Genomic DNA, 21,701 nt, shown 5'->3' with positions numbered 1-21,701 from the left:
ATGATTCTAGTAGTGACAAAGATTCAGATGATGAGGAAATGGGACTGTTTATAAGGAGATATAATAGATTCATTCGAAAGAATGGAGTCAAGCATTCCGACAAAAATCTCATGAAGTTTCAAAGACAATCTACAGATTCCAAACAAGAAGAGAACAAGAAGAGTAGAGGAAGAGGATCTTGTTTTAATTGTGGTAAATCTGGACATTATAAAACGGACTGCCCTATGAAGTATAAGGATCAAAGAAAAGCTTCACCAAAAGGGTACAGCAAACAAAGAAGAGCGTACATTGCATGGGAAAGTGATAGTGATTCATCAAGCACACAAAGCTCAAGTGATGGTGATGAAGCCGCAAATCTGTGCCTTATGGGTCACACAAGAAATCAGTCCTACCACAAGAAGAAAAACAATGACAAAAAGGTAAAACAAGCCTATTACAATAATTTCTCTTCTATGTCTTTTTCCGAACTAAAAATAGCTTTTGAAAAACTGCATAATGAAGCTGTAGATGCTTTTAAAAGACTATCTTCCGACAAACATATTTTTTCATTTTTGGAAGATAAAGTAAACAAAGCCCAAATTGATTTAGAAGCGTTGAAAGATAGTATTGCAGAAAATTCAAAAGATATTGACATTGATGGATGTAGTAGAGTTAGGTATTGTGACGCTTGTTATATTTGGCAAAAAGAGGTAAACACTCTTAAGGTCAAATTAGAAAAAGCGTTGCAACCTAAGGTCACTTATGTCGTTGACTCTAGGTTGTTTAAGAAGTCGTTAAATCCACCATATGCAAAATACTCTTTCATTCCAAAGGATTTAATGAACAAGAATAAACAACCACATCATCATGGTTTATGTCATTATTGTTGTCGTGCTGGCCATACCATTGAGAAATGCAAGTTTAGGAGATTTCTTGTTCCTAAAGGTATTTATCAATGGAAGCCAAAAGGCAACCATGTTAGCACTTACCCACTTGGACCCAATGAAAATTGGGTACCAACTTCTCTCTTTTGATATTGTAGGATGAGTGCCTTGCTTCCGCAGATAGAAGGTGGTTTCTTGACAGCGGCTGCTCAAGGCACATGACCGGTGACATATCGCTTTTTATAGACTTCAAGGCAAAGAAGAAGGGATATGTTACTTATGGAGACAATAACAAAGGAGCGATACTCGGCAAAGGTAGTGTAGGTAATCCCTCCACCACTACTATTTCTAATGTCCATCTAGTAGAGGGACTTAAACACAATTTGTTAAGCATAAGTCAATTATGTGACATGGGCTATAAAGTTTCTTTTACAAAAACTTGCTGCATAATTGAACATGCTGAACAGGACGTTGTGTTTAAGGGTGTAAGAGTAAACAATATCTATATGCTTGACCTTTTTGATGTACCTTTAACAAGTACTAAATGTCTAGTCACCTTGAATGATGATTCTTGGCTTTGGCATAGACGTTTAGCGCATGTTAATTTCGATTTGCTTAATAAGGTTGTATCTAAGGATCTAGTAGTCGGTCTACCAAAAATAAAATTTTCAAAAGACCACCTATGTGACGCATGCCAAATGGGAAAGCAAACGAGGGTCTCTTTTAAATCTAAAAATGTAATTTCAACTTCACGACCCCTTGAGCTTCTCCATATGGATCTCTTTGGACCTTCTAGGACAAAGAGCCTAGGTGGAAATTACTATGGTTTTGTAATCGTTGACGACTATTCTAGATTTACTTGGACTATATTCCTTCATAGCAAAGATGAAACTTTTTCTGCTTTTAAGAATTTTGCAAATCTGTCCCAAAACAAAATGAATTCCAAAATAGTTACAATTCGTAGCGATCATGGTGGTGAGTTTCAAAATTATCACTTTGAGAAGTACTATGACAAGTATGGTATTGAGCATAATTTTTCAGCTCCTCGAACTCCATAACAAAATGGCGTTGTGGAGCGTAAAAATCGTGTTTTAGAGGAGTTGGCAAGAACAATGCTTAATGAGGGTGGATTACCAAAATACTTTTGGGCTGATGCTGTCAGCACAACCTGTTATGTTTTAAACAGAATCTTAATTCGCCCTATTTTAAATAAAACTCCTTATGAACTTTTGAAAGGAAGAAAACCAAACTTGTCACATCTTCACGTATTCGGTTGTAAGTGTTTTGTTTTGAATAACGGTAAGGAAAATATTGGGAAGTTTGATGCAAAAGCGGATGAAGGTATCTTTCTTGGTTACTCACTGTCAAGTAAAGCATATAGAGTGTATAATAAGCATTTACTTACTGTTGAAGAATCTGTTCATGTTTCTTTTGATGAGTCTTATCCGAAAAATGTCGGAAAAGGTATTTCTTTTGATGACGCAGGGGTATCTACAGAAGACATACTCAAGGAAGCTGTTGAGGAAACTGATCAGTCCAAAACAGCTGCCCATGAGAAGGAGGAAGATACTAGTCATGAAGAAAATGAGGAAGAAAAGACAGCTGAAGTGAATGATCTTCCAACAGCTTGGAAATCCTCAAAAGACCATCCCATTGACAACATCTTGGGAGACATTTCAAAGGGAGTAATGACCCGTTCTAAGATAAGTAATTTTTGTTTTCACTTCGCGTTTGTTTCACAAGTAGAACCTAAAAATGCCAAAGAGGCCTTGATTGATGAATTTTGGCTAATGGCCATGCAAGAAGAGCTTAATCAATTTAAAAGAAATGACGTTTGGGAACTTGTCCCTCGTCCGCGAGATCATCATATCATAGGTACTAAGTGGGTTTTTAGAAATAAGCTTGATGGAAACGGAGTGATTACTAGGAACAAGGCACGTTTAGTAGCACAAGGGTATAACCAAGAGGAGGGCATAGACTATGAGGAAACTTACGCTCCAGTTGCTCGCCTTGAAGCTATACGTCTTTTGCTTGCCTATGCGTGTTCTAATGATTTTAAGCTTTACCAAATGGACGTAAAGAGTGCTTTTCTTAATGGTGTCATCAATAAAGAGGTATATGTGTCACAACCTCCTGGTTTTGAAAATGCTGAAAATCCAGATCATGTTTACAAATTAAAACGAGCCTTGTATGGTCTTAAACAAGCCCCTCGGGTTTGGTATGAAAGGCTTAGCAAATTTCTAATTGATCATGGATATTCAAGAGGTAAAGTGGATAATACTCTCTTTATTAAACACAAAGGAAAGCACATTCTTTTAGTTCAAGTTTATGTAGACGATATAATTTTTGGTTCAACTAACATACACTTGGTCGAAGAATTTTCTAATGTTATGCAGGGTGAATTTGAGATGAGTCTAATGGGGGAGCTGAATTACTTCCTAGGACTGCAAATTAAGCAACTTGATGAGGGTACAGCAGTATGTCAAACAAAATACTGCAGAGAACTACTCAAGCGCTTTGGAATGAATGACTCAAAATCAATTGACACTCCAATGTCTACCAACGGAAATCTAGATAAGGATGAGCATGGTAAGTGTGTAGATGTCAAAAAGTTCAGAGGTATGATTGGATCTCTCTTGTATCTTTCTGCTTCTAGACCTGACATCATGTTTAGTGTTTGTATGTGTGCATGCTATCAATCAAATCCTAAGGAATCACACCTAAAAGCTGTTAAACGCATATTTAGATATCTTCACGGAACACCTAAATATGGGCTTTGGTATTCCAAAGGAAATGATTGTAGTTTAGTAGGGTACTCCGATTCTGAATAAGTGAACATATGCCTTGACACTTAGAAATGTTTTTGACATGTTTAACTTTCCCAACTTTCACCTCAAAATTCATCATGATCCAAGCTTCAAATGAAAACGTGTCCAACATGAAAGTTGTTCCTCTTGATCTAACCTTTCCAAAATGTCCAATTTCATCCATTTTGGACAAGATTTTAATGGGAAGCGCATGGCTTGAACATTGCACCATCATGTGGCTAGATTGAACTTCAAACTTCCATGCACATTTGCCTAGCACTCCAACTTGATCTCAGACTTGTTTGTATTCAATTATGGAACAAATGACATGATTTCATGGGTCTGTACACGCCCATGAACCCATGCATCACTCATTTCTATTTTTGGATTCCATGTTCAAGTGTGTAAATATCAATTGAATTGGCTATAAATAGATACCTCTTGGCCCAGAACAGAGGACCCTGCACGCCATATTTGAATCCACACCTTCAAACCCTTCCATTTCAGAGGACAACCTTGAGAATTTACATTGGAAACTGTTTTGAGATTGAAAACTCCAAGGATCCAAAGCCTTTTGATCATTCTATTCAACTCCTTCAAGCATCATGAGCAAGAACAATCGAATTCAGACCTACATTGAAGGTATTTTCCAGAAATTTTCATCTCTTTGATTCTCACTTAATTCTCCTTAATTCTCCATAATTCTCTTGGATCTTTGGTTGTCTGAAGTCCTATCAATGTAGGCAACAAGGTTGAGTTGCTTTGAGGTCAAATCGAAGCAACTCAGATCGTGCAACTCAAATTTCAACTCCTTGTATCTCTCAATATACTCGGAGTTAGGATAAATTGAGGCCAGATTCGAGCTCAGTGCCATTTTTACTTTGAAATCATGTCCCTCTTTTTAATTTTGGTGATGGTTGTGACTAAACTAGTCCGGTGAGGCTCACCGGAGAAGGAGACCGGAGCTTTGGCTCCGGTGGTGGGTTGACAGTCCTCAGAACCATATGATCCGTTTGATTTAATCTAATCTCACGCGTTGGTTTGAATTACCATTGTTGTGGCACGCTGAGTCAGGTCCATTATGGATTGTGCGCTAGTGGCCACTTGATCTGCCACCTCAATTAATGAGGGAGATCAAGTGGTCCACGTTTTTTCTGATTATTTGATTTTCATTTTATTTGTTCAATTTTCATTAATTCATATTAATTTTAATATTGATCCAAAAAATATGAGAGTTTCACCAAAAAAATTTAAATAAATTCCTCTTTCATTTTCTGAATTAAAATTATATTTTGGATCATTATTAATATTTTTCATGATTTAATTGATTTTGTGAATATTTTTAATTGTTTAAAAATACTTTTGAGTTTCCAAAACTTATGATTTTTTTCTCCAAGGTCTTTTGACCTTGTTTGACCTATGATAAATCTCATGGTCATTTCTTTGATGTTTTGATGAGATTTTAGGAATTTGACAAACCATAATTTAATTATATGCATTATTTTAATTGAATTTAATTGTTTAATTGCAAAATAAATGTTGTTGAGCATTTGATATTGACTTGTTGAGTTTGACTTGTGTTGTTGGGCCTTGGTCAAGGTTGATTTGACTTTGTTGAGTTAAAATCATTGGATTTAGGGGATTGATGAAATGTACATTTCATCTCCCAAAATGAATGAATGATTTTAATTTGGTAAAAGTCCTCGTTTGACCAATTTGTGTTGATTCCACCCCCTCCCTCTTCATCTCATTCCCCTTCTCTATTCATTCATGTCATGGACCTACGGTATCTCCATATCCTAAGGCTAGTTGATTGAAAAATTAACATGAGTGTGGATGAGATTAGGTCCACCCTTTTGCATATTCTTTTTAAGTGTGGTATGTTTTAGGAGCATGGTTCATAATAACATGTCTCTAACATGCATTAACACTAAAATTCTTATTGTCCATCCGTAAATAGTGGTTGTAGCAGTAAATTCATGATCATCAAGCAATGGATAAGCTAAAGATCAATAAAACCAGAGTCACCATCACGCTCTTAATTTTTCCAAGGGAAAAGGGAAAAAGTACGAACAAAACCCAAAAAATAAGAAGTTTTCAAATCAAAACTAATAAAATGTCAGAGATTACAGGTAAGGGGGTTGGTTACACAGAGGGAAGGTGTTAACACCTTAAATGTCCTAGGTACTCCTAGGGAGCCCTTTTTGTGTGCATATGTATTTTGTACAAAATGATGTTTACAAACAAATAGAATTGGGGGATGAGAAAAGAATTCATTAGTTATATTTTTGTGTTTGATAAGACCTTCGGACTCATGCCTACGTACCAATATAATAATGAGGGATCAAAACCTTGTAGTTCGTGATACAAATTTCAAAGTGGATGCATTGCTTTTAACAAAAAATTAAGTTTGAAAGGCACAAAGGCCTAAAAGTGGTTTGAATGAGTTAGTTCTTTTTGGATTTTCTGAAAGTTTAGGTCAAGTATAGTTAAGTTTATTTACAAATTTGATTTTAAGAAAAGAAGTTTGAAAACGCAATGGCATAAGGCCAAAGTTTCTATCTTTTTGCAAAGTGGTCAAAGTTTAGAACAAAACTGGTTCAAACAAAGAAGATTTTTTTAAAGGGAGGGAGAGATTTTGAAATTGAAGAAATGGGGAGAAGATGAAGAGACTAATCCTATGCCCAAAATTAAAAGTTAAGAGTTGAAAAGATCTGACCGATGGGTAGCAATTCAATAGGCAAGAATGCCATATAGAAACCCAAGTTCCCTTGGACATTTAGAATCAAGCAACACACAAATGCACAATTATATCAATCTTGAAGAGCAAAGACATCAAATAAAGATAGCCACATCCAAGCTTAGCCACGCCATGATCTTCTTCAAATTAGCCCATGCAACAGATGAATTCCACAAGTCACAGGTTCAAAATAACAGCTTCACAATGATCATGTTGCAGATGAACTCAAAGGGATCTTGAATGATGTATCAGATGAAGTTTCAAATTGCAAGCACTTGGTTTCACAACAAGTTGGCATTGGCCAAGTCCTTTAGCATAGGAATGTTGCCTAAATTCTAAGTCCATTTGTCTAAGAACAAGCCAACAGTCCACACAAAAGTTTTTTAGGGTTTTTGTTGTTATTATGTACATTAATGGTCAAAGACCACACAAACAAGCAAAGTATACACAAACAAGATATATCACACAATATGGTCCAAATGGACAAAGTGAAAATTGCATTAACATAAACAATTAAAATGGTATGAATAATGGCAAATGAATAAAGACTAAAATTAAATGATATTAAAGTAAATGGCTTGAAATTAAAAGTTAATTGTTAATGAGTTAGAAGTTAGTATTATTTTGCTTTTGCTTTTCATTTTAAGTCATTCTTTGGAGAACACTCAACCCGCTTATCACAAGCATGGATCCTTGAGCCAAGACATCTTCCAAAGGAAGGAAAAAAGGCAAAGTTTTCACACAATACCATGAAAGAGGGGAGACTTACAATCTCACTAACTAGAATGCTATGCCTTTTGTGTCACAAATTTAGCGCTATGTTAAGCAGCCGTAATTGGACTTATGTAGAAGTCACAACTATTTGAGGTCGGGGAATAGAATTTTGGTGTTAATGCATGTTAGAGACATAGTATAATGGACTATGCTCATGAAACATACCACACAAAAAAAGAATATGCAAAAGAGGTGGCCTAATCTCATCCATACTTATGTTGATTTTTCAATCAACTAGCCTTAGGACCTTGAGATATCATAGGCCAAATGAGATGAATGCATAAAGAAGGAGAATGAGATGAAGAGGGGGGGGGGGAATGGATCAAAACTCAAATTGGTCAAATGAGTACTTTTACCAAATTAATATCATCCATTCATTTTGAGAGATGGAATGTACATCCCATTAATCCCCTAAATCCAATGATATTAACTTGACAAAGTCAAATCAACCTTGACCAAGGCCCAAAAACAAGAGTCAAACTCAAACAAGTCATCAAAATTGGTCAACATAATTAATTGGAATTTATTCAAATTAAAAAGATAAATAATACATTTAAATTAAATATGGTTTGTAAAATTCCTAAAACCTCATCAAAACACCAAAGAAATGGCCATGAGATTTATCATAGGTTAAACAAGGTGAAAGGACCTTGGAGAAAAAATTTCAAAATTTTTAAAGACTTAAAAGTATTTTTAAACAATTAAAAATAATCATAAAATCAATTAAATCATGAAAAATATTAATAATGATCCAAAAAATAATTTTAATTCAAAATATGAAAGAGGAAATTATTTGAATTTTTTTGGTGAAACTCTCATATATTTTGGATCAATATTAAAATTAATATGAATTAATGAAAATAAAAGGATTAAAATGAAAATAAAAAAATAGAAAAAAACATGGACCACTTGATCTCCCTCATTAATTGAGGTGGCAAATCAAGTGGTCCTCAGTGTGCGCTCCACAATGGACACTAGTCGATGCGCTGCAGGGATGGTAATCAGAACCAACGCGTGAGATTAAAACATTTGAAAAGGATCCCGTGGTTTGGAGAGATGCCAACACATCGCCGGAGCTGTAACTCCGATCTTCTTCTCCGGTGGACCTCACCGGACTGGTCCACCCTCAACCATCACCAAAATAAAAAAGAAGGACATGATCTGAAAGAAAAAATGGCGTAGAGCACGAATCTGACCTCAATTTCAACTAACTCCAAATATATAAAAAGATACGAGGAGTTTAATTTTGAGGTGTGTCAACTGAGTTGCTTCGATTTGACCTCTAAGCAACTCAATCTTCTTGCCCATATTGGTAGGACTTCAGACAACCAAAGATCCAAGGGAATTGAGTAGAATTGAGTGAGAATCGAAGAGATGAAGTTTTCTAAAAATTACCTTCAATGCTATGCAGTTCTTGATGTGGCTTGCTCCAAACACGATCTAATCACACTTGAGAAGCTAGCAAGAAGTGATTAAAGAGGTTGCAAGGCTTTAGATCCTGGAGTTCTTGAATCTCCAACAGTTGAGATTCAAACTCAAATTTTAAATTGAAATTTATCAGGTTTTCCTTTAGAATGAGAGGGTTTCAATGGGGGGCAAAGTTGGCGCGCAAAGTCTTCTTCAAATGAGCTCAGAATCCTTCTATTTATAGCCAAAGTGAATGATATTTGCACACTTCAAAAATCTGTCCAAAATTGGCAATGTGGATGGTACGAGTGCATGAGCATGTACAGGCCCATGATGCAATGCATTAAGGTCCAAAATGATTCCAATTGAAGTCTGAATGAAGCTTGAATGGCAAGGCATTGTGAACTGAAGTTTGTGCAATTGATTCTTTCCAATGATGCAGCCCTGTTAAAGCCATGCGCATACCTAACAATCTTTGTCCAAAATGCATAAACTTGGGTTATTTGGAAATCTTGGATCAAGGGGAACAAGTTTTATGTTCAAAACTTTTTCATTTGGAGCTTGGAACATAGAGAATTTTGAGGTGGAAGTTTGGAAATTTCAACATGTTGAAATTTTTTATAAGTGTTAAACCATATACCTCAATATTCCACCTTACTTAACTTTTTATGTGAGCTTCAAATGAAAAAAGTGTCTTCATCAAAGTTGTATCTATTTCAAAGACCTTCAAAAATGGTCACCAATTTCATGTCATTTGGATTTAGAATGATAGAGTTATTCATTTTTGAAGTTTGGAAAAATCACTTGTTCAATGGTATAGGTCAAAAATGACCTATAATGTAACCTCATATCACATGCTCATAAAAGTTGAATATGCTTTCACTCCAAACATAAATGTTGAATTATACATCTTGAATTTGATTATGCAACTTGGAAATCTTTAATCTCATAAAAAATGAGCAAGTTATGACCTTGGGAAGTTGACTTTCAAATTAGGGTTTAGACAAAATGACCTATAATATTCCAACATAGAAAATGATTTTCCAAGAAAAACTAGCTCTAGGTCTCAACATGGAAGTTGTTTGTAATGTAATTTAAAGTAACTTTTCTCTTGGGATAATTTTCATATGGTGAAAATTGTAGGAGATAGGGTCTAGGGAGACCCAGATTTGATCAGATGAATTCATCTGGCCAATCACCATCAACCAACTTGCTAACCTTCAATTCTATTGACTTTATTGGATCATGGTAGATCATATATGCATAAGATGATGAATTTTTAAATTTTCCTTGAGAAATTTGATCAATTGGTGAGATATCTTGTTGGAGAAGTTACTCAAGATACCCAGTCAAACTAGGGTTTCCAAGGCAAATCACCTCCAAACTCTTAAAGAAAACTTGATCAATATAACATGTAGGAATAAATGGAACTCATATATGATGCTCATAAACATTCTTGGATCAATTCATGGTTGTGCTCTTTGTCATGAGGGTCTCAAACCCTAGATATGAACTTGATAGATCAATGGTGATCATGCCTCACCTACAAAAGAGTTAGGAAAATGCAAAGACATATTTTTGGTGTTTTGGTTAGTAAAAAATAATGATATACAAGTATGGTACAATCACATAGTGCTTTGTGATCTCTCCCAAAACAAACCTAATGAAAAATGGGGAATGAGGATGTCAAGGTATGATCCCAATGCTAATGCATATGATGAAGTTGCATGAGGGATCTTAGGGTCAAAATTGGGGTCTTACAGTTGTGACTTCTACATAAGTCCAATTACGATTGCTTAACATAACACTAAATTTGTGACACAAAAGACATAACATTCTAGTAAGTGAGATTGTAAGTTATCCCTCTTTCATGGTATTGTATGGAAACTTGGCCTTTTTTCCTTCCTTTGGAAGACGTCTTGGTTCAAGGATCCATGCTTGTGATAAGTGGGTTGAGTGTTCTCCAAGTAATGACTTAAACAAAACAAAAATAAAAGCAATACTAACTTCTAATCAACTAACAACTAACATTTAATTATAAGCCATTTACTTTTATGCATTTTAATTTTAAGTCTTTATTCATTTGCCATTATTCATACCATTCAATTTGTTTACTTTAATGCCATTTTCACTTTGCTCACTTGAGCCATACTTTGTGAATATATTGTATTTGTCTATACTTGTTTGTGTTTGTGGTCTTTTGACCTTAATATACATAATAAGAACAAAAACCCTAAAAAAACATTTGTGTGGACTGTTAGATTTGATCTGAGACATTGGACTTAGAATTAGGCAACACTCCCTATGAAAAAGGACTTGGCCAATGCCAACTTTCATGAAACCAAGTGCTCGTGAAGTGAGCTTTCATCTGATACATGTATTGAAGATCCATTTGAGTCCATCTGCAACTTATTGAAGCTGTTATTTTGAACTTGTGCATAATGCCTATCTTTGAAGCCATCTGATACATGGGGAATTATTAAGAAGATCATGAAGTTACTAAGCTTGGATGTGACTATATTTATTTGATGCCTTTCTCTTCATGTTGCTATTTGTGTATTGATATTGCTTGATTCTAAAGTCCAAGGGAAATTTGGGTTTCTATATGACATTCTTGTCTATTGGATTGCAGCTCATTGGTCAGATCTTTTCAACTCTCAACTTTTAAAATTTGTGCTTAGGATTAGTCTCTTTATCTCTTCCCCATTTATTTAATTTAAAATCTCTCACTCCTTTTAAAATCTTCTTTGTTTTTTATTTCTAAACTTTGACCATATTGCAAATTAGAAACTTTGGCCTTAGGCCATTGCATTTTTTAAAACTCTTTTCTTAAGCAAACTTGTAAATGAACTTAACTATACTTGACTTAAAATTTCAAAAGACAAAAAGAACTAACACTCATTCAAACCTTTTTAGGCCTTTGGTGTCTTTGTTAAACTTAAAATTTTGTTAAAAGCAACCCATTCACTTTGAAATTTATACCACGAACTACGAGGTTTTGATCCCTAATTTTATGTTGGTACATAGGCACAAGTCTGAAGGTCTTGTCAAACACAAAAATATAATTAATGAATTCTTTTCTCATCCATCCACTCTATTTATTGCAAACATCATTTTATACAAAAACACATGCACACAAAAAAGGGCTCCCTAGGAGTACCTAGGACACTTTGGGTGCTAACACCTTCCCTCTGTGTAACCAACCCCCTTACCTGTAATCTCTGGCATTTTATTAGTTTTGATTTGAAAACTTCTTATTTTTGGGTTTTGTTCGTACTTTTCCCTTTTCCTTTGGAAACAATAAAAGTGTGGTGGCGACTCTGTTTTAATTGACGTTTAGCTTATCCATAACTTGATGGTCATGAATTTACCGCCACACACTTATACAAAAAATGCATCACATTCATCCATATACATTGCATCAACATCATAAAAAGCAAACTCTTAGTTGTCTCTTATTTGTTTAAGGAATTGAGAACTTTGAAAAGGATAACTCCAAGAAGAAACACTTTCTCACTTAAGTACAAGGAACCTAAGCTTGACAGTCTGAAAGGATTGATCTCTGATTTGACTCTCAATAAGCGTGATGACTTCGGAAAAGACTATGGGAAAATTTTGAGCCTTCTGACTAAGAAAGTTGATTATGGGATTATCAGCTCTTTGGAACAATATTATGATTCACCTCTACGCTGTTTCACATTTGCTGATTTCCAACTAGCTCCTGCTTTGGAAGAAGTTGAGAGAATTGTGGGTCTAAAGTTGAAAGATTTCAATACATTTCCAAAGCTTGAAGAGGAAGTGGGCCCAAAGAAGATAGCCTTAGCCCCAAGTATCTATGTCCCAACTGTTATAGCTAATTGGGTCGAGAAAGGGGGTTTCAAAGGTTTTGCCATGAGGTTTTTGGAAGAGTTAGCTTTGAAGTTCAAGAAAGAAGGAAATTGAAAGGCATTATATGCTGTGTTGGATCTATTGATCCATAGGATTGTGCTCTTCCCAACCATTGAAAAGTTTGTGGATCATGTAGCCGTAGAGGTCTTTCTCTCCGACAATCCTGTACTATTTCTCTTAGATGACATTTACCATGCCCTTCACGCTCGACATGAAAAGAGGGGTGGAACTTTGTTATGTTGTGCTCCATTGCTTTACACTTGGTTCATGTAACATATGCCCGAAAAAAGCCATTTTATGGCAAAAGAACTTAAATATCCTCAAAGACTAGTTTCTCTCACTGCAAGTTCCATCAGATGGTATATGAGAGAGTGGGAAACCCCAGTCATCACTGTCAGCTGTGGGGAATTTCCTAATGTGCCGTTGCTAGGAACTAAGGGTTGCATCAATTATAACCCTATGTTATCTCGAATGCAACACGAATACTCCATGGATGGTCCTCCGGAATCAAAAGACTTACAACCATTTGTGCTCTTTGACATCCACGCAAGTAATCCTGATGTAAGAGTGATCTGAAAGGCTTGGTTGAAGATTGTTAGAAAGGGTAAAGAGTTCGGAAAAAGGAACACTCTTGTCAAAGTACCTTACACTCGATGGGTGAAAGAAAGAGTTGAAGAAATCCATTTGCCGTTTATCTTTAATGCTTCGACTTTCCCTAAGATTCCTGAGCCAAAACCTATACTTCCTGAGGACATGGAGAAACTCATCGCTAGGGTTAAAGAGCTCGAGTTGGAGAATACCGAATTACGGATTCAGATGAATTGAGCTATCTTGGAAAATCAAAATTTGAAGGAGGAACCTAAGGTGAAAGCCCAAGAACTTGAAGATAGTAACAAGAGAACTAGGTTATTGGAAGACCAGAAGGAAGATCCTGATCATATCATTATAGGTTCCACATCACTGATCCAGACCAGAAAGGAAGAGCTCAAGAAATCTGAATATAGAATTTGTGAGTTAGGAAGGATGTTGGATAGGTCTCTTATGGAAAATAAGGAAATTAAGCTCGACTTTGAGGCACAAATTTGTGAATTAAATGACACTCTAAAAAAGTACAAAGAAACGTTATCCCGCAAGGTACTACAAAAGGAAGAAGCTGAAAGAAAATGTCACCACCTCAAGTACTAGTTGGAAGAAGCTAATAGGAGGTTTGCAGTTTTGGAGAGCCAAGAAGGTGACGCAGCCTACTTGCTCCTAAAGAATGATTGTGTGTGTTGGAAAAGGTTGTATAGAGAGGCTAGATCAACCTTAGATGAAGATCAGCAGGTCATCAAGAAACTCCAAGAGCTCTATGTTGAATGGAATGGCAAACTCCGCAACTTAGCTAGATTTGTTAACCTCAACATGTTGGAACTCCCAGAAAAACTCCAAGAAGTCGATTGGTGTATGTTTCCAAAAAACACACCTCCTTAAGTTTTCAATTTGTCAAGTTTTGCAAGAAAATGGTGAAAGAGCTCACCACAAATCTTGTTACGATCAAAAGAGCTGAGATGGAGCTTAAGTTTACTTGTTCTTGAATTTGAATTGCCTGTGTTTGAATCTTTTGTATTTGAATTTGAATCATTCGTACTTGAAGTTAAATCATTTTGTATTCGAATTTGATTTTTAATTAATGGAAGTTGTCATTTTGGGTCTCAATTATTATGTTTTTATTCTTATTCAATATGTTCTAACACTGCTGGAACAAATAACAAATATAACTAAGAGCTTTGCACAAAATGCACCCATACATGCATTCATGTCATTCTTCAAACAAAAACTCATTGTTGTGTCTTCTTCTAGTTCCACATTGAGTCCTCAACACTACTACAACACCAGAGCCAACGCTCATCAAAGAATGGCAGATCAAGAACAAGAATTGGAGAGAGTAAGCTCAGAACATGAGGACCTACGAGGAAATATGGGTCAAGTCATGGAGATACTATAAGTTATTAAGGACAAGTTGGACACTCAAATGATGGTATTTTCAGAAATCATCGGTCCTACGATTGAACCCCAACTTGTAAGGACAATGCCTACTACTTAGCCAGTCTACGGTTCACCTCTCGGCTTCACACCTCCGGTTGAAGGCGCCCCTGGTTTTGTACAATCCACTGAGCAGACGGTTCCTCTACCAACTATCAATGAAGCTCATCCCGTGGTCCACACATTTGCACCACCCATTGTCCTTGCACATGTAAAACCTTATTTCTAAGATCAACAACATGATCCAAATTTTTCTTCCGAAGACGATGAAAGGCATGAAGACATAAGAGGAATGAAAGAGAATTTCCAAATTATTGAGAAAAGGTTAAGGGCTATGGAAGGTGACCAAGTTTTTGGTACCGCTGCTAGGGAGATGTGCTTAGTGTTAGGTTTTATGATTCCCGCAAAATTCAAGAACCCTGATTTCAATAAGTACAAGGGCCACCCGTGCCCTAAAAGTCACCTCATTATGTACTATCGGAAAATGGTTGCGCACGTAGAGGACGATAAACTTATGATACATTTCTTCCAAGACAGCTTGAGGGGTGCTCCCTCTAAGTGGTACTTAAGCCTTGATCAAAGTAGAATTCGCTATTTCCAAGACTTATCTGATGCTTTCATCTAGCATTACAAGTATAACATGGATATGGCCCCAGATAGAAGGCAATTGCTTAGCATGTCCCAGAAAGATAACGAGTCTTTTAAGGAATATGCACAACGATTGAGAGAAGTGGCCTCGCAAGTCGAACCACCCCTTGTTGAGAAGGAGTTAACAGATTAGTTTATGGATACGGTAAAACCTATGTTCTATGAAAGGATGGTGAGTAGTGTATCGACAAGCTTCACTAACCTAGTTGTCGTGGGCATAAAAGTCGAGCTTGGATTGAAGAATGGAAAGATGATAACCACCCCTGAAACATACCATAACAATGTCAAAAGGTTTTTCGGAGTTTTTCAAAGAAAGAAAGAGGGTGAAACAAATGCAATGTCAACTAGTCAAAGAAGGATTCACTCGTGGAAGAAGCAACAACAACAAATTGCTCAACAACAACCAACTTATCCAATGCAATATATTCAACAACCGTATGTGGAAGCTATCACACCGGCTTTCAACCAATCGCAAGCTCATGTCTATTAACCTATTCAATAAGCACCAGTATACCAGCAAGCACCTATCGCACCCGTTTATCAACAGCCAAGGGCACAAGCTCCATGTCCACAAAATCTTCCAAATCAAAATAAGGTACAAAGAGGTAGACCTCATTTCGCTTTAATCCTTATGACATACACTGAGTTATACCCATCGATGTTGTAGAAAGGGTTGGTGACTCCCAGACCTTTGGGTCCTCCACCAAATCCTTTACCATCAAATCTTTTGAAGCATATTGTGCGAGAGTTGGTTGAGAAGAAGATCCTTTCATTCCGAGATGTTGGACCCAACGTGAAAAGTAACCCTCTTCCGACACATGGTGATGTAAATGCCAGTGAGGATGTTTATGATGTTTGTATAATCAAAAATGTTGAATATGTTAAAACTCTGTTGCTAGCACTCCATGCAAGGTTGGTGGGAGCTAGTTTGATTGATACCTATCACGACAACTGTCAAGAATGTGCTTTATTTCCAAGAGGGTGTAAATTGGTAGGAGCTGATATTCAAAATTTGATGGATCAAGGTGTTTTACAAGTCTGTGGTCCCACAACAAATGAGGAAATTTCAGTAATTGACCCCTTTTTCAATCTACCAGAACCTGTTAAGATAACTTATCAAACAAAAGATGTTGTTCGTCCATCACCCGTGGTAGTTTCTATGCCTACCCCATTTCCCTTCGAAAGCACCAAGGAGGTGCCTTAGAAATATGACATAACTGTGGTAGATGGAGTGGTAGATGAAGAACCCAAAGATGTTAAAGGTGATAAAATCTTGGAGAATATTGATGCCAATATCACAAACATTGCAGGAACGAGTAGAATGACCCGCAGTGGTCAGATTTATACTGTCGATTTCAATATAATCCTTTAAGAACCAACAAAGGAAGCTACAACTGCAGTTCCTGCCCCAGAATATGGAGGGGTACAGTCGGCGGTGCAATCAGGTAAATCAATTGAATTTTTGAAAATGATAAAGAAAAACGACTACAAGATAGTCAATCAGCTACATCAAACACCGTCAAAAGTATCTATCTTATCCTTGCTTCTAAATTCCCAAGCTCATAGGGAGGCTCTACTGAAAGTGCTTGCTCAAGCTCATGTTACTCAGGATATAACGGTTGGCCAATTTGATGGGGTGGTCTCCAATATCATAGCTTGCAACACTCTAAGTTTCAGCAATGAAGAGCTGCCAAAAGAAGGACAGAATCACAACCGTGCCTTACATGTATCCATAAAGTGCCAACAAGATGCTCTGGCCAGGGTCTTAGTTAACACCGGATCGTCCCTCAATGTCCTACCAAAAAGGGCGCTTGCTAAATCATCTTACCAAGGTTCGGAGATGAAACCTAGTGCACTTGTGGTAAAAGCATTTGACGGTTCCCGGAGGATAGTAGTTGGGGGAGGTAGAGCTACTAATCCAAATCAGACCGCATGTATCAATTTCCAAGTCATGGACATCAATCCTGCTTATAGCTTCCTTTTGGGACGTCCATGGATACATGCTGTTGGGGCAGTGACGTCTAGTTTACACCAGAAAATGAAGTTTGTCGTCAACAACAAGCTCGTCATTATCTCAGGTGAAGAAGATTTCATCATTAGTGACCTCTCATCTTTCCGTTATATCGAGGCTGATGAAGATGCCTTGGAGACTTCTTTCCAAGCACTTGAAATAGCCAATGTCGCACTTGCGGAAGTAAAGGATTCTATAAAAAAAGCCAGTTTGTCGTTCGCTTCTTTGAAGAGCGCGAAGTCAGCAGTTGAAAGTAGAGGCCCTATAGGTTAGGGGCAAGTCATCAATGTCAGTAAGAAAAATGATCGTTTCGGTTTGGGGTACAAACCTTCTGCTAAGGAAGGAGCCCTGGTCCCTCCAAAGTGTAGTGGTAAATTCATGACCATTAAGCTATGGATAAACTCAATGTCAATAAAACCAGAGTTGCCATCGCGCTTTTATTATTTCCAAGGGAAAAGGGAAAAGTACGAATAAAACCCAAAGATAATAAGTTTTCAAATCAAAACTAATAAAATATCAGAGATTACAGGTAAGGGGGTTGGTTACATATAGGGAAGGTGTTAACACCCAAAGTGTCCTAGGTACTCCTAGGGAGCCCTTTTTTGTGTGTACATGTGTTTTAGTATGAAAAGATGTTTGCAATAAATAGAGTGTGAGGATGAGAAAAAAATTTATTAATTATATTTTTGTGTTTGACAAGACCTTCGGACTTGTGCCTACGTACCAACATAAAATGAGGGATCAAAACCTCGTAGTTCGTGGTAATAATTTCAAAGTGAATGAGTTGCTTTTAACTAAATTTTATGTTTAAAAGAGGCACCAAAGGCCTAAAAGAGTTTGAATGGGTGTTAGTTCTTTTTGTCTTTTGAAATTTTAAGTTAATATGGTTAGATTCATTTACAAATTTGATTAAGAAAAAGAGTTTAAAAATGTAATGGCATAAGGCCAAAGTTTCTAATTTGCAATAAAGAGTCTAAGATTAGAAATCACAAGAAAATAATATTTTAAAAGGAAGGAGAGATTTGAAATTAAAGAAGTGGGAGGAGATGAAGAGACTAATCCTAAGCAAAAATTTAAAAGTTAAGAGTTGGAAAGATCTGAACAATCGGATGCAATCCAATAGACAAGAATGTCATATAGAAACCCAATTTTCCCTTGGACTTTAGAATCAAGCAATATTAATACACAAATAGCAAGATGAAGAGCAAGGCATCAAATAAAGATAGCCACATCCAAGCTAGCAACTCCATGATCTTCTTCATAATCTTCCCCATGTATCAGATGACATACTCCTTGAATGGCTCAGAATAAAGCATTAGACAAAGGTTCAAAGTAATATTTTCATCAAGACCATGTAGCAGATGAACTTAGATGGATCTCAACACTTGCATCAGATGGAAGTTCAATTCATAAGCACTTGGTTTCAGAAAAGTTGGCATTGGCCAAGTCCTTTTGCATAGGGAATGTTGCCTAGTTCTAAGTCCAAGTCTCAGATCAAATCCAACAGTCCACATAAACATTTTTTAATATTTTTTATTGTTATTATGTACATTAAGGTCAAAAGGTCACAAACACAAACAAGTATATACAATCACAATATATGGCTTAAGTAAGCAAAGTAAAAATGATATTATAATAAACAAGTTAAATGGTATGAATAATGGAAAATGATAAATGACTTGAATTTAAAGTGCATAAAGTGGATTGAAGATGAAGAAGAAGGGGAAATGAGACAAACACAAATTGGTCATGGGAGAATTTTTACCAAATTAAAATCATTCATTCATTTTGGGAGATGAAATATACATTTCATTAATCCCCTAAATCCAAGTATTTTAATCCAACAAAGTCAAATTAATCTTGACCAAGGCCCAAGCAACATAGTCAAACTCAACAAGTCAATGGAGATATCTCAACACAATTTATTCACAATTAAACAAATTAAAATCAATTAAAAATGCATTAATTAAATTATGTTTGATCAAAAACCTAAAACCTCTTCAAAACACCAAATAAATGGCCAAGATATTTATCATAGGTCAAACAATGTCAAAGGACCTTGGAGAGAAAATTCATAATTTTTGGAGACATAAAAGTATTTTTAAACAATTAAAAATATGCACAAAAACAATTAAGTCATGAAAAATATTAATATTGATCCAAAAAATAATTTTAATTCAGAAAATGAAAGAGAAAAATATTTGAATTTTTTTTGGTGAAAGTCCCATATTTTTTGGATCAATATTAAAATTAATATGAATGAATGAAAATAAGGCAATTAAAATAAAAATCAGAAATTACAAAAAAACGTGGACCACTTGATCTCCCTCATTAATTGAGGTGGCAGATCAAGTGGATCTGAGCACGCGTTCCACCATACACCAAGTCAAATGTCCCACACGCATGGTAATCACTTTGAACACCCTAGATTAAAACAAATTAAAAGGATCATGTGGTTCAAAAGCGTGCCAATACACCGCTGGAGCCAGAGCTCCGGTCTTCTTCTCCGGTGGACCTCACCGGACTGGTCCACCCTCAACCATCACCAAAATAAAAAAGGAGGACATGAATTTAAAGAAAAAATGCTTAGGAGCTAAAATCTGGCCTCAATTTTGTCTAACTCCAAGTATATATAAAGATATAGAGAGTTGAAATTTGAGGATCATGATCTGAGTTGCTTCAATTTGACCTCTAAGTAACTCAATCTTGTTGCCTACATCGGTAGGACTTCAAACAACCAAAAATCAACAAGAATAATGGAGAATTGAGTGAGAATCAAAGAGATGAAAAATTATGAAAATCACCTCCAATGCAGGTTCAGATTGGCACGACCTTGCTTTTAATTATGCTTGGCCTTGCTTCAGATGCTTGACGGAGTGGAAATGGATCAAAGAGAAGGAAGGACTCTTGGAGTTTCAATCTCAAAACAGTTGAGAGATTCAAACTCATTTTTTAAAGAAAATCTTCAAGCTTATCCTTTGAATGTGAGGGTTTAGGGTTGCTGATTCAAATCTTACGCGCTCGGTTCCTTAATTTTGAGCAAGAGGACCTCTATTTATAGCCAAGGAGATTGATAATTGCACACTTCCATTTTTGGCCAAAAGTTGGAATCTCACTTGCATGCGCATGGGCGTGTGATAGGCCCATCAAATGATGCATTTACGTGCAAAATCATGTGTAAGCAATGCTGAAATCATGTGGAAAGGCCATGCATTCGTGTATGAGGAGTGGAACTTCAAATCTTACAAATGGTCCTTCAACTTTGAGCCATGCGCAATTCATTCATACGTTTCCCAAATGATATGAATTTGGACATTTTGGAAAGTTTAGATCAAGAGAAACAACATTCATGTTGGACACTTTTTCATTTGAAGCTTGGATCATTATGAATTTTGAGGTGGAAGTTTGGAAAATCAAACATATCAAAAAATATTCTAAGTATCAAACCATATGTTCACTTCTTCCACCTTGAGTAACTTTTTCTATGGGATTCAAATGAGAAAAGTTCCTTCACTAAATTTGTATCTCTTTCAAATTCCTTCAAATTGGTCACAAATTTGACCCCATTTAGATTTAGAATGTATGCGTTATGCATTTTAGAAGTTGAGGAAAATCAAGTGTTCAATGGTATTGGCCCAAAATGACCTATAATGTTTCCCTTTATCACATGTATTTGCAAGTTGAATTTGAACTTCCTCCAAACATCAAAGTTTAAGTAGACATATTGAATTTGATCATGAAACTTGAATGGCTTTCATCTCATAAAAATTTAGCAAGTTATGGTCTTGGGAAGTTGACCTCCAAATTAGGGTTTAGATAAAATGTTCTATAATATTTTACCATAAAAAATGACTTTCCAAGAAAAACTAGCTCTTGACTTCAACATGAAAGTTGTTCGGAATGTAAGTTAGAGTAACGTTGCTCTTGGAATAATTTTCATATGATAAAAAATGTAGGAGATAGGGTCTAGGGAACCCCTGTTTTGACCAGTTGAATTCTCCTGGTTAACCACCATGAACCAACTTGATAACTTGATATTCTTTTTACTTTTGGGACTCATGGAGGGTCATATATGCATAAGATTATGAAATTTTAAGTATCCCTTGAAATATTTGACCAAGTGGTGAAGAAACTTGTTGAAGAAGTCACATAACATACCCAGATGAATTAGGGTTTCCAAAGCAAACCAACTCCAAACTCTTGATGATTTATTGATCAAAATAACATGTGAAGATCATGGGGATCCATATATGATACTTAGATCCATAGTAAACCATTTCTTGACTGAGCTCCTTGCAATGAGGGTCTTAAACCCTAGATGTGAGCTTGATATATCAAAGGTGAGCATGTGCCCTACCTACAACTCATTCCGTAAGGAAAGCTCACTAGGGAGACATAGACTCCGGGGAATAAAAAGTTGTGTGTAGGCCAGGCTACGACTTAAAATTGCTGGGGGGACTCGAGGGATTCCATGAAGATAAATCGATGGAAGGAATCAGACAGGGAATAGAATGAACATCTGCAGGAGCAATGGGTAGGTC

General features: G+C 36.2%; 1 protein-coding gene across 1 annotated transcript; it reads left to right on the top strand.

Annotated features, from left to right (window-relative positions):
* Window positions 1–15,285: 15,285 nt before the first annotated feature.
* On the top strand, window positions 15,286–17,433 carry LOC127080362 (uncharacterized). Its single transcript, XM_051020688.1, has 3 exons — window positions 15,286–15,630; window positions 15,817–16,299; window positions 16,534–17,433. The coding sequence occupies exons 1-3, from the start codon at window positions 15,286–15,288 to the stop codon at window positions 17,431–17,433; spliced, it is 1,728 nt and encodes a 575-aa protein (XP_050876645.1).
* Window positions 17,434–21,701: the final 4,268 nt, after the last annotated feature.

Source organism: Lathyrus oleraceus, chromosome 5, assembly GCF_024323335.1.
Source record: "Lathyrus oleraceus cultivar Zhongwan6 chromosome 5, CAAS_Psat_ZW6_1.0, whole genome shotgun sequence".
Classification (NCBI taxonomy): domain Eukaryota; kingdom Viridiplantae; phylum Streptophyta; class Magnoliopsida; order Fabales; family Fabaceae; genus Lathyrus; species Lathyrus oleraceus.
Note: the sequence above shows the minus strand (reverse complement) of the source record. Positions and strands in the feature narration are given on the sequence as shown.

Bases quoted from the DNA above. Each gene is read 5' to 3' on its own strand.
- LOC127080362 (XM_051020688.1), top strand. From the start codon at position 15,286: ATGGATACGGTAAAACCTATGTTCTATGAAAGGATGGTGAGTAGTGTA. The intron at 15,631-15,816 runs GTCTATTAACCT...TCGATGTTGTAG, and splicing joins TCAACCAATCGCAAGCTCAT to AAAGGGTTGGTGACTCCCAG. The intron at 16,300-16,533 runs GTAGTTTCTATG...GAACCAACAAAG, and splicing joins TTGTTCGTCCATCACCCGTG to GAAGCTACAACTGCAGTTCC.